Source organism: Mustela erminea, chromosome 15 (genome assembly GCF_009829155.1).
Source record: "Mustela erminea isolate mMusErm1 chromosome 15, mMusErm1.Pri, whole genome shotgun sequence".
Classification (NCBI taxonomy): domain Eukaryota; kingdom Metazoa; phylum Chordata; class Mammalia; order Carnivora; family Mustelidae; genus Mustela; species Mustela erminea.
This window is the reverse complement of record NC_045628.1, coordinates 59,238,893-59,254,866: the sequence shown is the minus strand read 5'-3', so window position 1 is coordinate 59,254,866 and position 15,974 is coordinate 59,238,893. Positions and strand designations below refer to the sequence as shown.

At 33.9% G+C, this 15,974-nt stretch overlaps 1 protein-coding gene and 1 long non-coding RNA gene across 3 annotated transcripts in view; one reads left to right on the top strand and one right to left on the bottom strand.

Moving 5' to 3' along the window:
* Positions 1-15,974, bottom strand: part of RB1 (RB transcriptional corepressor 1) — a 157,994-nt gene that overhangs the window by 80,423 nt on the left and 61,597 nt on the right. For both annotated transcript variants that reach the window (XM_032315032.1, XM_032315033.1), the window contains 5 exons: positions 13,217-13,333; positions 11,947-12,003; positions 11,831-11,862; positions 11,669-11,745; positions 10,394-10,590 (listed from right to left, as the gene is read on the bottom strand). In XM_032315032.1, coding sequence (XP_032170923.1) covers positions 10,394-10,590; positions 11,669-11,745; positions 11,831-11,862; positions 11,947-12,003; positions 13,217-13,333 — 480 coding nt within the window. The remainder of the gene's footprint in view (positions 1-10,393; positions 10,591-11,668; positions 11,746-11,830; positions 11,863-11,946; positions 12,004-13,216; positions 13,334-15,974) is intronic.
* Positions 1,925-3,175, top strand: LOC116574325. The gene is made up of 2 exons (XR_004279216.1): positions 1,925-2,395; positions 3,055-3,175. It is a non-coding gene; the product is annotated as an uncharacterized LOC116574325 (long non-coding RNA).

Sequence of the window (15,974 nt, the reverse complement as noted above, 5' to 3'; positions counted from 1 at the left end):
TATTCAGAAGATATGATACATTTAATATAGGAAAATAGAAACAAAATACTTAGGATACCTTAAACATACATATTTATAAAAATTTTATCAGTAAATACTATGCATAACTCCTTCAGCCATGATGATAAAGGAACAAATAGGACTTGTCTTAAACAACTAAAAAATTGAACAACATAAATGAAACAATAGATTTCTGCATTGAACAACAGGTAGCAAAGGACAGTGATCCCTGAGAAAAAGAAAACAAATGGTAAATCCAACCACTGCCTCAGTTTACTGCATGGAGAGAGTTCCCAGGCTACAAAGCAAAGAGAAGAAAAAGTCCATTGGTATCCCTGGCAGAAAACAGAGTTCAGAATTCAAGGAAGCCAAGGTAGCTAAAATTAGCTGCACAGAATACCAGAGGAAGGAGTTACACACAAAGGAAAGAGTTGCAAAGAGAGAGCTCCAGAGATCTGTAGAGGGTTATGCTCAAGTCTTCAAAGGAGAACCTCTCAGAACCTATCCAGAGCCAAAGGAAACAAAAACAAAAACAAACAAATAACAAAAAAAAAAAACACTGGAAAAAGCAGAACCATTTCAGAAGCTAACACAGCCAAGAAAAGTTCTGATTTCCACCAACCAGAGTGGAAAAACCTTTTAATACATGTGACATAGGGTAGAGTACTCAGAAGGGTGTTATAGATTAGCCATAGATTAAAGACTTCTTGGGCTTTGTCCAAAAACAACAAAAGCCTTAACAAGGATCAAATTATTTCTAAGAATCTAAATTGTATACCAAAACACAAATAAAACATACTGAAAGGAATATGAAAATATCTAGGATTCCATAAGGTAAAAATCACAATGTCTGGCACCTGATAAAAAAAATTACAAAGTAAACCCAAAAGGGCAAATAAATAAATAAATAAATAGGAGAAGTATCAGTCAATAAAAACAGACCTAAACACAAAGATGTTAGAATTCATAGACAAGGACTTTAAAACTGTTATTATAACTATATTCCATATGTTCAAGAAGGTAAAGGAAAGCCCAAACATGTTTTTTCGCCTAACATGTTAAAGAGAGATACAGAAGATGTAAAAAAGGATTCAAATAAAACTTAAAATTGATAAATATAGTGTCTAAGATTAAGAATTGAGGTAGATAGAAAAATAATAGCAGATTAGGCATTTCAGAGGAAAAACTTAATGAATTTGAAGACACAGCTATAGAAACAATCTAAAATGAAACAAAGCAAACACCTGGGGAAAAAATAAAAACAGAGTAACAGATTATTAGGTAACCTCAAGTTACCTAATACATTTATTACTGGAATCCCTGAAAGAAGAGTTAGGAGGAGTCAACTAAAATATTTTAAGAAAATAATAGACAAAAATTTCCAAATTTGATGAAACCTATAAAGTTCACAAATCCATAATCCTTTTGATATATTGCTGAATGTGGTTTGCTAATATTTTTTTGAGGATTTTTGCATCTATGTTTATTAGGGGTTTTGGCCCATAGTTTTCCTTTTTTGTAGTGTCTTTGTCTGGTTTTGGTATCAAGGTAATGCTAGACTCGCTGATGCATTAGAAAGCTTTCCTTCCTCTCCTGTTTTTTGGTAAAGTTTGAGAAGAATACGCATTAACTCTTTACGTGTTTGGTGGAATTCACCTGTGAATCTCTCTGGTCGGTAGTTTTTTGATTACTGACTCAAATTCATTACTAGTAATTGGTCTGTTCAGATAACATGATACTATATATACAAAATCCTAGGCTCCACTAAAAAATTAGCACAATAAATGAATTCAGTAAAGTTGCAAGATACAAAATTAATACCAAAAAATTGGATGCATTTCTATACACTGATAACAAAGTTGCAGAGAGAGAAATTAAGAAAACAATTCCATTTAAAATTATACTAAAAAGACTAAAATAGTTTGGTATAAACTTAACCAAAGAGGAGAAAGATCTGTATCTGAAAACTATAGAACACTGATGCAGCCTATAAGAAAACTACTTTAAGTATAAAGACACAAATAGGTTAAAAGTAGAAGAATGGGGAAAAATACGTGCCAAGCTAATATTAAAGAAAAGAAAGCTGGGGTGGTTTTACTGACCAGACAAAGCAGTTTTAAGAGCAAAGAATAGTACAAGAGATAAAGAGGGTCAGTTCATAAATTAAGGGGTAGATTAATCAAGAAGACATTATAATTCTAGTTGTTTTTGCACTTAAATTCTATATGTAAGACCATGAACTAGGTATTGTACAAAATTTTTTTAAGAAGTTAGACAGGACCTTTTCTTTTCAGGAACTCTCTGCCCCTCCTAGAACCTCTGATCTCAGAGTCACTTCCATCAAGCACCGAAGACTTTGGTGCCTAGTCTACATTCCTCTCTACCACATGTCCAGGTAGGTGACTTCATCTCTCAGCCTCTTGGTTCCTTGACCCACCTCATTTCCAGTGGTTTTCATCTCCATTCCAAATCATACATGTGCTCCCAAGATTATTTCTTAGAATACAGTAAACTACATAAAATGTTCTAGCTCCGGAATATAAAGTTAAAATCTCTTTCTATTAAATTTTATTAAAAGCTGTTTCTTAAGGGGTGCTTGAGCAGCTCAGATAGGTGAGCATCTGCCCTTGGCTCAGGTCATGATGCCCAGGTCCTGGGAATGAGCCCTGAATTGGGCTCCCAGCTCAGCAGAGAGTTGACTTCTCCCTCTCCTCTGCCTCTCTCCCTGCTTGTGCTCTCTCTGTTTCTGTCAAATGAATAAACTTCTTAATTAATTAATTAATTAAAAGCTGTTTCTTTTTATTTTTTTTTTTAATTTAAAATTGTGGCCACTCTCCTCAACCTTCTGACTACACCACTTTGCATTCCCTATCCCAACCCACCAACCCACACTCAGCAAATTACCTCAGCACTATTTTGTAAAATAAATAAATAAATAAGGCCATTAGATGGAAAGTCCCCCATTTTCTGCCACGGCACCCACATACCTCAACTTGTAACTGCTTCCATTCTTTCCATTTGCTGCACAATATTTCCAATCCTCTCCTCAAACAGGAGACGACATCTATTCAAGGGAACCCCCTGAATCTGGACAGGCCCTGTGACTGCTCTCACCAACAGAACATACCTTCCAGCCACAGTCCTTTCAGAAGCCTTTTGGAAGCCAGCTACTATGTAAGATGCATGAGTATTCTGAAACCAATATGCTGTGGGTTGCATACCTTCTCATATGAGAAGGCCAGGAGGATGAGAGCACTCAGAGTAGGAAGGGAAGGGAAAGAAAAATTGACCATGTACTAGGGGGCAATGAGGGGCCAGACTTGTGAGTTAAGAAGCATCATGGAGAGGTGCCTGGGTGGCTCAGTTGGTTGGGTGCTGGACCCTTGATTTCAGCTCAGGTCATATTATGAGGGTTGGGAGATTAAGCCCTATGTTGGCCTCCGCACTGGGCATGGAAGCTACTTAGTATTCAATCTCTTTCCCTCTGCCCCCAACCTCTCTTCCTCTAAAAAGGAAAAAGAAAAAGTAGAAGCATCATGGAAGCAGATCTTGCCCCTGACACCATACAGTCAAGGATGGACTGCCCAGTCAAGCTCTTCCTAAATCCCTGACCCTCAGGATCATGAACAAAATAAAATGGTTGTTTTAGGCCACTGATGTGTCATCCTGCAACAGAGAACACTCATAATGAATGGCTCTTTTCCATCCACATTTAATCCTATCTTTCCCATCTCAAAAATATAATCTTTCCTCCACCTCACACAATTGGCAGCTATATCTTTATTTCCCTTCAGACAAGACTCTAGCAAAAAGCTATCCACAATCACTGTCTCCACTTTATCCCTCATTCACATCTCATCAAAATCCCACTGCAATCTCCTCCTGCCTCCACGACTTCTATTAAGAGTCCTTGCTACCACTGCCAGTGGCTTCCTTGTTGCTCAAATGAATGCTCTTCAGTTCTTACTGGTAGCTCCTACATTATCTTAAACACCAAGCCCCTTCTCAGACCTTGTAATGCTTTCTCTTTATGACACCACCTCCTATCTCTCTGGCTGTTCTATTTCAATCTCTTTTGTAGGCTTCTCTTCTCTGTCTACCTATTAAATGTCAGAACACTTCAAGCCTCTATCTTTAACCACCTTCTCTTGCTATACAGTAGCCCCCCTTGACTGCAGTTTTGCTTTCTATGGTTTCAGTTATCCATACTCAACTGCGGTATAGAAGCAGAAGATTCTCCTTCTAATGTGTCATGTCATTCACCTCACTTCATTTACCTAAAGCTATGTCATTCACCTACAGGTTTTTTGTCATCTCACATTACAAGAAGAGGGGTAACTATAGTACAATAAAATACTTTGAGAGGAGAAAGAGGCCACATTCACATAATTTTTATTACAGGATACTATTATAATTGTTTTATTTTCTTAGTAGTTATTATTGTTAATCTCTCACTGTGCCTAATTTATAAATTAAACTTTATGACAGGTAAGTATATATAGGAAAAACAGAACATAAAGGGTTCAATACTATTCATGGTTTCAGGCATCTACTGGGGGTCTTGGAACACATCAGCCATGGATAAGATGGAACTACTGTGCTATATTCTCCCCTTAGGCGATCTCATCCATTCCCCAAACTTTAGTTACTTGGTAAAAACATATAGATTAACAAATTCAGAGCCAGGGAGACCCAGGTTCAAACCACAGAGCTGCCATTTAGCTTGTGTGGTTTGGACAAGTTATTAAAGTTCTAAGCACTCATCTAGAATATGACCTCATAAATTATAAAAACTAAAGATACTACAAGAAGTACTCACCACAATGCCCAGCACAAAATAAACTGTCAATAAGGATGGAAACTTTTGTTCTATACATGCCAGCAGCTTTCAGGTTCATATTTCTAGCCTAGTATTATATACTAGAAAATACCTAATATTTCTTTCCTTAGCTCCAGACACACATATCCAACTGCTATAGGACACCTCTACTTGAAGAACCTACAAGCACTTCAAATTCAACATAATCAAATGAAACTCATCTTTCCAAGAAAATCTCTTCTGATCCCGGTATTTTAATGAATGATACTACCTATATGTCACCATTAGTTGACCCCTCTTTATCCATCACTTCCACTTATGTAATTAATTGCCACATACATAATGTCAGCTACTGTTCTGAGTGGTTTATATACAGTAACTCAATTAACCTAAGTTGCACATATGCACATAGAATAAGATATAAAATTTATAAATGACTGGTAAGTAGTTAGTAATAAACACTGTAAGACTGTAAAGGAGGAAGAATGACTATAGACTAGGATGGTCATGAACAACAGAGTAGAAGTAGAACTAAAATTCTGGTAAGTACAAAGGCAGAGGAAAGTATTTTAAGTGGGGCCTATGAAGTGAACAAAGACTCAGGGACAGGTGAAAAAAAAAACATGGTTGTGTGAGTTACAAGAAAAGACAAGAGTAAATGGAGAAGAGAATAGAAGGCAGGCATTCTCCAACATTTGACTCATAAACTCTCTTACATTCTTAAAATTATTCAAGGCCCAAAAGTTTTTGTTCATATGAATTATATCTATCAATATTTACTGTATTAGTAATTTTTAAGTAAAGTTAAGTTTAATTTAAATTTAAATTAAAACAGGGGTACCTGGGTGGCTCAGTCAGTTAAGCATCTGCCTTTGGGTTGGGTCATGATCCCAGGACGCTAGGATCAAGCCTCACATTGGGTTCCCTGCTCAGTGAGGAGCCTGCTTCTCCCTCTCCTCTCTGCTTGTACTCTCTCTCACTATTTCTGTCTCTCTCTCTCAAATAAATAAATAAAATCTTAAAAAAAAAAAAGAAAATTTCTAAGAATGTAATAAATCATAGAGCTTTAAGATAGTAATGGATTTTTATGGGGTGCCTGGATGGCTGAGTGTGTTAAGGCCTCTGCCTTCAGCTCAGGTCTGATCCCAGGGTCCTGGGATAGAGCCCATCAGGCTCTCTGCTCAGTGGGGAGCCTGCTTCCTCCTCTCTATCTGCCTGCCTCTCTGCCTATTTGTGATCTCTGTCTGTCAAATAAATAAATAAAATCTTTTTTAAAAAAATAGTAATGGATTTTTTTTTATACTAGCCTAAAACTTGGCAAGTTATAGCTCCTTAAAGCTTAGTTACAATGTGGAATTGGGAACAATATCAATATATCAATTAACAAAAATACACTTTTCATACTCTGAGATGTTAAAATCTGTTGTTCTATCTTGAACTTTATTAATTTTTATGTTATAAATATTTTAAAAAATTATTATGGGTCTACCTTAAACTTTGAATAAATTTCTTAATGACTTTATGACACGATTCACTGGTCTTTTGGAAATATTGGAAATATTGAATCATGGAGACCTTACAAACACTGACAAATCTCCTTTACAATATCAGAAAGTCACATTTATTAATATACTACTGATTTCATCATAAGTCTCTGAAGTCCTGAGAAGCTGTGCTTCTCAGTACAAGCTTAACCAAATTCTAATTTTCCCTTGGAAACTCAAAAATTTTCCATTGGCAATATTTATTGTCAGTTGTTTTCAACAACATGTGATTGAAAATAGAAATTCAATAAAATTAATACTGCTTACTAGTGCGTCAATGGCATTCTTAAATGAAACTGACATATTCAGTTTTGTATTTTAACGGAGAGTTTGTGGTGGTGAAGAATACAAGGACAACTAGCCAGCTTGATGCTATTGCTCTGATACCTGCAAAGGTGCTAACACTTTTACATCATCAGTATAAATGTCAAGAGAGTAAAAAAGATAAGTAACATCTTAATAGTATAAAAATACTCTTTAACTTTGCAGATTCCCTAAAATGGTTGCAGGGACACCAGGGAGACACTTTGAACTGCTGATGGAAGAAAAAGGGAGGCAACAAAACTCCCAAAAGAGAGCCCTGAGGCATCAAATAGTTGACCTAAAGTTCCCATTCTAAAACCCTGGACCTGATTCCTTTGACCCTCTTCATATGCTGTAATTTTAAAACTGTGTCCTAAACATCATAAATGTTAAATTGTAAAGATTTCTGGATTCTGTTATTTTTTTCTCAAATAAGCATTGCTTCAATTTGTTTTAAAGCGTGTGATTATTTTCACTGAACCTGAACTGTAAACTTTTTATTTGGGTAGCAGCACCTGTCTCAGTTCAGATCTTCCTTCATTAAGCTGCTGTTAATCCATACAGTGCAATAATTCAGGTTTCACATAAAGAAGTGGGCAGATAGGATTTGTCCACTCTCCTCAGCAGCCAAGGTTTCCCCAGCTTCTATTTTTTTAGTTTCCCTGGCCCTGGCCAGAAAGCCATCCTATAACACTTTCCACTTAGCCCTGGGCTGAAAGCTTCCTTCCCAGGCTCAGAGCTTCTCTTCTTTCCTGAAGAGTCCATCTATTCTTCCTGTCCAGGAATTTCAGGCAGTTGCTTTCTGAATCATGCAGAGGTTTTATAACTGTCTTTTTTGAGGGGGGTCATGTTGTTAAGTCGTCCTCCACGATTACCAGATGCATAGGACCCTCACAGGTTTTTATTTGAGTTAGCATGATGATATTTGCATTTTAAAAAAGATTTCTCTAGTTGCCACCAGAAAAATAGTCTTAAGGAAGTTAGAGATGCAGGGAGATCAATAGGAAGAGTCCACAATATTCCCAGGAAGAGAGACCATTTAGAAAATAAAAGCACCAGGGCACCTGGGTGGCTCAGTCTGTTAAGTGTCTGCCTTCAACTCGGGTCATGATCCCAGAGTCCTGGGATCAGCCTGCGTTGGGTTCCCTGCTCAACAAGGAGTCTGCTTCTCCCTCTCTCTCTGCTCTTGACCCTGCTCATGCTCCTGCTCTCTCTCTCTCTCTGTCAAAAACAAGAAAGAGAAAAGAAGGAAGGAGGGAAGGGGAGAGGGAGGGAAGAAAGAAAGAAAAGAAAAGGTAAGGAAGAAAAGAAAGAATGAACGAACCTAGTGTATCTTGGTTTATAAAGGTTTAACTGAGGAAAAATCTGATGATTTTGAGCATACTAAAAGTAATTAATATATGTAAATCTCACTTCATAACTGCTGGCATTAGAAACTGCTTAATAGATTTAAAAGGCCTAAACATCTGGAAGTCATTTAATCTAACCCTTAGGTATGGTTTATTCTAAATCACCTCTAATTCCTTTAAATTTCCAGGGAACAAGATTTTACCAGGTTTTTCAACAGACTGTTTAGCATTTTATACTTATATATGGCCTATTAATCTCTTTGGAATCAAAACAAAGAAAGATATGCTTTTTCCTTCAAGTTATTCTGTTCTTGATTTATTATTTCTCAAGATTGTTAAGCAAAGATGCTGGAACCCTTCTCCATGTAACCATTAAAAACATGATGATGTTCTTTCTTTTATTAAATTATTGGGGGGAAAAGTAAGTAGAGCCTCCCTTGATGTTTCCCTAAGTAACCAATACTGTTTGAATCTATAGTTAAATGAAAAATTCTTATTGTCATACAGAATCAAAAGATTATTAAAGTTTGCTCTGATTCTTGATCTGGGTGCTGGCAACAGGAGTGTGTTCAATTTATGAAAAATTCTCCAAACTGTAAACCTGAAATATATAGTTTTCTGTATATATGTTTTACTTCAGTTGAAAAAAAAAGTCTGTGAAAGCTCAACTATATCTATGGTATGTACCCTTCTCTAAAATGTCAATTATTCTCACATAAGAAATTCACAGTATTCTATTTCTGTGGTATGACTTATCTTCACAGTTACCCTATTCCCTTAATGACTAAAAAAATAAAATAAATAAAAATAAAAAAATAAAAATTTTAAATGTAAAAGAAGTTTTTAAAAGTTCAAACATTAAAAATATATGACAATACAAATCATCTATAATTTTATCCCCTAGAGACAGCAACCACATTTAGAATTTATATGTAGAGGCTTATGACTTCCACATCCTATTAATAAATTATATATTTCTCCTGACTTTGGGCATGTCACTTTTTCTCCAAAAATTCTCAAGAATAAAGGGATATTGTTTATAATTCTAGAACACCAGTAACTGAACTAAACAGGCTTGAGCACAAGCAATTTATAAGCAATAAATTTCTATTTCCTCCACAATTGTCAGAGCCCATGTCTTCTCTGTATCTTTACAATGTTTACCCCAATGCAAGCCATGCTGCAGATGCATACTAATGGGAAAAAAAAACTCTCTAAACAAATAAAAACAGTCACTTTCATATGATAGAGCCATGTCTTGATTTCAATGTCTAGAAGGAGAGGACACATCAGCCTCTGAAAAATACCTCTTACTTATTATATTTATCATTGATTCATTTTTGTCATTCTCACTTAAACCTCTAGAAATCCCCTAGATTTCTAAGCACTCCTTTTCCCATGAAGTAGAAGGTCCTATATAATGGAGTTATTAAATTCAATTATAGAAATGCAATGGCTTTCTATCAACTTCCCCTACTTCTCCCCTATTCTATCTACTCTGTTCATACAGCAATGCAAGAAAACACTAAGAAATAAGTTATCTCTTAGTCATTAAGTTTTTGGAACATCAAAAAATTAAAACTAAGACTTACGTGTAATAGATTATAATTCTAGTGTAACTAAAGTCTTAATGTTTTCATTACCATTTCTATATATTGGCATAAATGAAAAGTTATATGCTTAGCATGCAACACAGCTTCAAAAGAAACTCTGTATTAATCTACAGATCTGATGAGTCACAAAGTATTACCCAACTATGCAGATTTAAAGAGCATAACACAGAGGAACTTCAAATAAGTATTTTACCATTACTACATAGAAAATGCCAACTTTATGAAACAAAAGCCTTATCAATAGCTCATATGCTATAAATAGAATACATAGAGAATATGGTTTGTGCTTCTATAATGCTATAAACAATAACTATAATTGAACAATAGTGTAGATTTTTGGACTACATTTAATAATAGAACAAAAAGAAATACAAATAAATTGAACCAGAAAACTGTACTTTGTTAAATCACCTAAATAGCATAATCCTAATTTTTACCATTTTGTTGGAATTTAACAGCATTTAAATTTTCAAACATGACAACTCTATTTTAAATATACTGTTCAAATACTTTAAGGAATTGTGTTTTGTTTTAAAGTGCCATTTCTTAATTAAAGTTATTACCTATCAGATGGTCTGGGGAGCCCAAGTAAAAGAAAACTCCATTTTAATATTCCACTTAACTCTTGGGCTATACACTGAAATTGCATTTTCATTAAATTGCATCTTTTCTCTTGAGGTAAATTTTAACGAATACCTCTCACTAACATATAATTGTTATTCATTTGCAAATTAATATCTTTAATTATTTTAGCTAGTTACTTACAGAGAGCCATGCAAGCGATTCCATGATTCGATGTTCACATCGTTCTAAATGTTTTATCATTTCTCTGGTCAAGTTGGCTTCTGCTTTGATAAAACTTTCAATCACTTTGTAAAAATCAAAGGCTTTTAAATTAAGTATATTCAGAATCCATGGGAAGGACAAATCTGTTCCAGTATCAAGATTCTGAGATGTATTTCCTAAAAATGAAAGAAAAAATGTAACTTAGGTATGAGATGTTAAGCCTTCAATTATGTACTTTCAGTTTGAAAAGATTTTATGAAACAAAAATTTTAAAACACAGTAGAAAAGCTAAACAAAAATTTTTTATTCAGTCCATATTTTTTTTAAATTTTGTTTTTTAAATTCAAGTTGTCTCCATGCCCAACGTGGAACTTGAACTCAAGACCATGATGACATGATTAGTTGTGTGCTCTACTGACTGAGCCAGTCAGGCACCCTTGGAGCAGAATTCTTTCCATAGACTTATAGGAAATACGCTTCTAAATTCTGAGTGTAGGTGCACATGTTTTTCCTAAATAGAGGACTCATGCTTATATCAAATTTTCAGTGGTATAACTATTCTAAACTTATGTCAGGAACAATATCTAACCAGTTTAATATCTAAACAACAACGCATTTGCATATCCATTTTCACAGTCTCACTAATCCCTGATGTGGGGAGGGAAGGTTTCTTTAAGATTTTGCTAATTTGGTTAGCATTTTTTGGTTATAAATGAGAATTCACAGTTTTCCATATATATTTCTCTTTTATTGTGTATTTGTAACCTGAGGTAAATTTTCTTCTGTTTTTGCAAACAAAACTTAATATTTGCAACATTATTTGCAACACAATACATGTCTAAAATTATATCTAAAAGAAAATACCATGAGTGGCCTCTGTCTGTTTATCTGGTGGACTTTGGCTCTAACCTTTGGTTTTATGACCATAGAATCTAAAGCAGTGTTTCCATATAGGTAAATGCTCCTTTGGTAATTTACAATCTCCAGTCTTGGAAGGGATTTCAGTAGATATATTTCCTGGACTAAGGACAGCCCAGAATAAGAGTCTAGTGAAGTACTATTTCCAAGATGACCTGAAATAATTCAGATAATAACCCATTTACAATAATTTATATTCTTCAGTATATACTGTTCTACATTATGTTATTGTCTCCTTAACTCCACCCCCCCAAAAAACACACCACACCTTAGATAAGTTTTTTTTTTTTAACTTTAAACTGAACTAAAATGTTTATTTACTAAAATTTAACTTACTGCTATATGTAGCCATTACGACCTCAAGAGCGCATGCCAACAAAGACATATGAAAGATGTTGTCATTCAGGAGTTTGCTAAAGGAAAGAAAAGAATGATTTTAAAACATTTACTTCTATTAAAAAAAAGAAGAAATTGTTTCATTAAAACTAAAGAATTTACCTAAAATTTTGAATGGATAATCGTTCTTCTTCCTAAAACAGATTAAAAAAACGTTTAGCTAATGCCTTTTTTGTGTCAGCATTGGATTTTTTTCTATTATGTTCTTTTTAACTTACTGATTTAAGCATGGATTCCATTACTCGGTAATACAATCGGACTCCAAGTTTGTATCGCTACAAAGAAAAAAATTAGATTCCACTACTTTAGAAAATCACAATTATTAATTTTTAAGAATGTTTCTCTTATAATACATTTCTGATACTTTTAGGAATATGAATATCAAGAGATCACAAAACCTAACATTCAGGACTTCTATATAAAATGATGGTTAACGTTCCCAATAAATTATCAAGAGGGGAGGTCTAGTACTTGGTTTCCCTTTCCTTCATTCTGCTTCAGCCTACATCATTCAACAGAAACACACACACACACACACACACACACACACAGAGTATATGTTTTATACACCTTGTACTATTTTAAACATTTTATACACTAATGTAATACTTTCTGTGGCCTAGGACATGTATTTTCAAGAAAACTCTCAAGGACAGAGAATATTCTGTCCATAAAACTGGCAAAGGCAAAAAATGACCCAACTGATACTATCAGCAAAATTTTTTAACCAAATAAACAGTTCCCATTAGTTCAAAGAATGACCAAATTTTAGATAGATACACACAAACCCTATTCCTTTGGTCAAATTATTAGCATAAATTTCATATACAACCAAAAGACTTCTAAATATTATTATTTAAAACACAGTATCAAAATATAACCTCGCTACACTGAAATAAATGTATGTAGTAGATTATAGTTTTCAAACATATTTTTATATGTTATCTCACTAATTCCACACAACAAAGTAGAGCAAATATGAATTTCAGAGAAGTTAAATGACAGCTCATAAATGGTAGAAGCAGATATAAACTCAGGCTTTTGAATCAGAGACAATACTTTTACCCAACATATAGGTTGTAGATTTTCTGAAATAACAATAGTAAAACCAACATCACTCACCAATAAATAGCATGTATATGATCCCATTATCTAAGTATATGCATTCATGAATATTCATATATGCAGAGGCCAAAGAATATATACAAAAAATGTAATGGCATCAAAGATTTTAATTTTTTTGTGCTTATATTTTTTAAATGTCTACATTTTTTATAAAATTTTCTACATGTTTACTTTTGGTTTTTGTAATGGCGTAAGGGGCATTTTCTTATAAAGTTTTTCACAAACAGCAGCATCACAGGTAGCTTAGATACAGAATCTACCAATATAGGACAAATACCATTATAATATTTTTACAATTTGGCAATATATTTCATTTGAGGTTATTTACATATAGTGACACTAATCAAGATGAACTCAAGTTACCTGTGATCCAATTTCCATACATCCCTGTCCCACAGCTTTAGCAAATTTCTCTTTAAAGATGTATCCAACATCCTTCACTCTTTTCAAGATACTTTCTTTTGGATTCACTGTGCAGTTCTTTAAAGAGGAAAAACATAAATCAATGTTGAGGATACTGTTTAATCAGAATTAACATTTTCTGTCCTATAAGATAAAAATTTCACTTTGGGTTATTTATAACATAGAAACACTTCTACAGAAACTAGGTAAACGCAACTACTGAAAATAAGGAGAACATAAAGAATTCCATTTTAGGATGTTAGTATTATCTAAATTTTCTGCTGCTAAGCTAAAGAACAGATTTGTTAGCCTTTCCACCCATTAAAAAAAGTCGCACAGACATTACAAACTAAAACCATGGAAATATAAAGGATCATAATTGACTACTATGAACAATTATACACCAACAAACTGGAAAACCTAAAAGAAAAGGATAAATTCTTAGAAACACACAACCTACCAAATCTGAACCATGAAGAAACAGAAAATATGAACAGACTGATTACTAATAAGGAGAGTGAATCAATAATCAAAAACGTCCAAAGAAACAAAAGTCAAAATTCAGAGAACCTCACTGATGAATTTTACCAGACATTCAAAAAAGAAAAAAAATTAAACTTCTCAAAGCCCTCCAAAAAAAAAAAAAAAAAAGAGGAGGGAACACTTCCAAACACATACAAGGCCAGCATTACCCTGACATTAAAATTAGACAAAGACATCATAAGAAAAGAAAATTATAGGCCAATATCCCTGATGAATGTAAATGCAAAAATCCACAAGAAATTATTAGCAAGCCAAATTCAACAATATCTTAAGGGATTACATACTACAATCAGGCAAGACTTATTCCAGAAATGCCAGGATGGTTCATTCAATACTCACAAATAAATGTGACACATTAACAAATGAAGGATAAAAATCATATGATCGTTTCAAAAGATGCAGAAAATACTTGACAACATTCAACATCCACTTATGATATAAAACTCTCAACAAAGCAGGTATAGAGGGAATATACTTCAACATAATAAAGGCTATATATGACAAGCCCACAGCTATTATCATACTCAATGGTGAAAACCTGAAAGATTTTCCTGTAAGATCAGAAACAAGACAAATATGCCCCCTTCAACATAGTATTGAAAGTCCTAGCCAGAGCCATCTGGCAAGAACACTAAGAGGTATCCAAATTGGAAAGGAAGAAGTAAAACTGTGTCTATTGACACATGACATGATATTATATATAAAAAACCCTAAAGACTCCACCAAAAAATTGCTAGAATAAACTAATTCAGTAAGGTTGCAGGATACAAAACCAATACACAGAAATCAGGTTTGTTTCTATGCACTAATAATGTAATAAGATAGTTAAGAAAACATTTACAAATGTATCTAAAGGAATAAAATACCTAGGAATAAATTTAAGCAAGGAGATGAAAAACCTGTACATGAACTATATGGCATTGATGGAAGAAGCTGAATAACATAGAAATAATTGCAAGGATATCCCACACTCATAGATTGGAAGGGTTAATACTGTTAAAATATCCATTCTACCCAAAGCAATCTACAGATTCAATGCAATCCCTATCAGAATTCCAATGTCTTCTACACAGAAATAAAACAAACAATCCAAAAATTTGTATGCAACACCAAAATATTCCCAATAGCTAAAGCAATCTTGAGGAAGAATAAGGCATCATACAGCCTGATTTCAAACTATATTACAAAGCTACGGTTTTAAAAACATATGGTATTGGCACAAAGCAGACACACAGATTAGTGGAATAGAACAGAGAGCCCCAAAATAAACTCATGCATACAGCCAGTTATGCATGGAGGAGGCAAGAATATACAATGGGGAAAGGACAGTCTCTTCAAAAAACAGTGCTGGGAAAACTAGAGAGCCACATGAAAAGGAATAAAACTTGACCAATCTTACACAATACACAAAAATTAACTCAAAGCGAATTAAAAATCTAAATGTTAGACCTGAAACCATAAAAATCCTAGAAGAAAACACAGGATATATGCCCCTTGAGACTGGTCTTCAAGATCTGATTTTCTGTTTTACAACAAAAGATAAAGCAACAAAAGCAAAAATAAACAATTGAGACTACATCAAAATAAGAAGATTCTACATGGCAAAGAAAACCATCAACAAAGCAAAAAGGAACTAGCAAAATGTTGTATGTCAATTGTACACCACCAACAAAAAAAACACCCTAAATATAAAAGCAACATCACTACCAAACCTACTGAATGAGAGACATCACTACCAAACCTACTGAATGAGAGAAGATATTTACATGTCACTTATTCAATAAGGGGTTAATATTCAAAATTTTATGAAAAACTCATACAACCCAACAAATAATCTAATTTTTTTTAAAAAGGCAGAGGACCTTTGACAAACAAAATCAGTTCTGAGCCAACACAATTATGAATACAATGGCAGAAATTACTTTACTAATTCCTGAGAGGCATATAAACAAGATGATGAGAACAGAATATGACAAGACCACAAGGAGATTATGATACTAAATAAAATGTTAACTACACAAAGCACAGTTACTGGAAGAAGACAAATTTTAATAATCTTCCTGGCCTTATCCAATTTCCCTGTTTGAGCATTTCAGTGAGTCCTAACCCTCATTTGAATTTAAATAAGGAGTGAAGAAGCAAGCAAGTAACACAAATGCTAGTTTTCATGATCTCC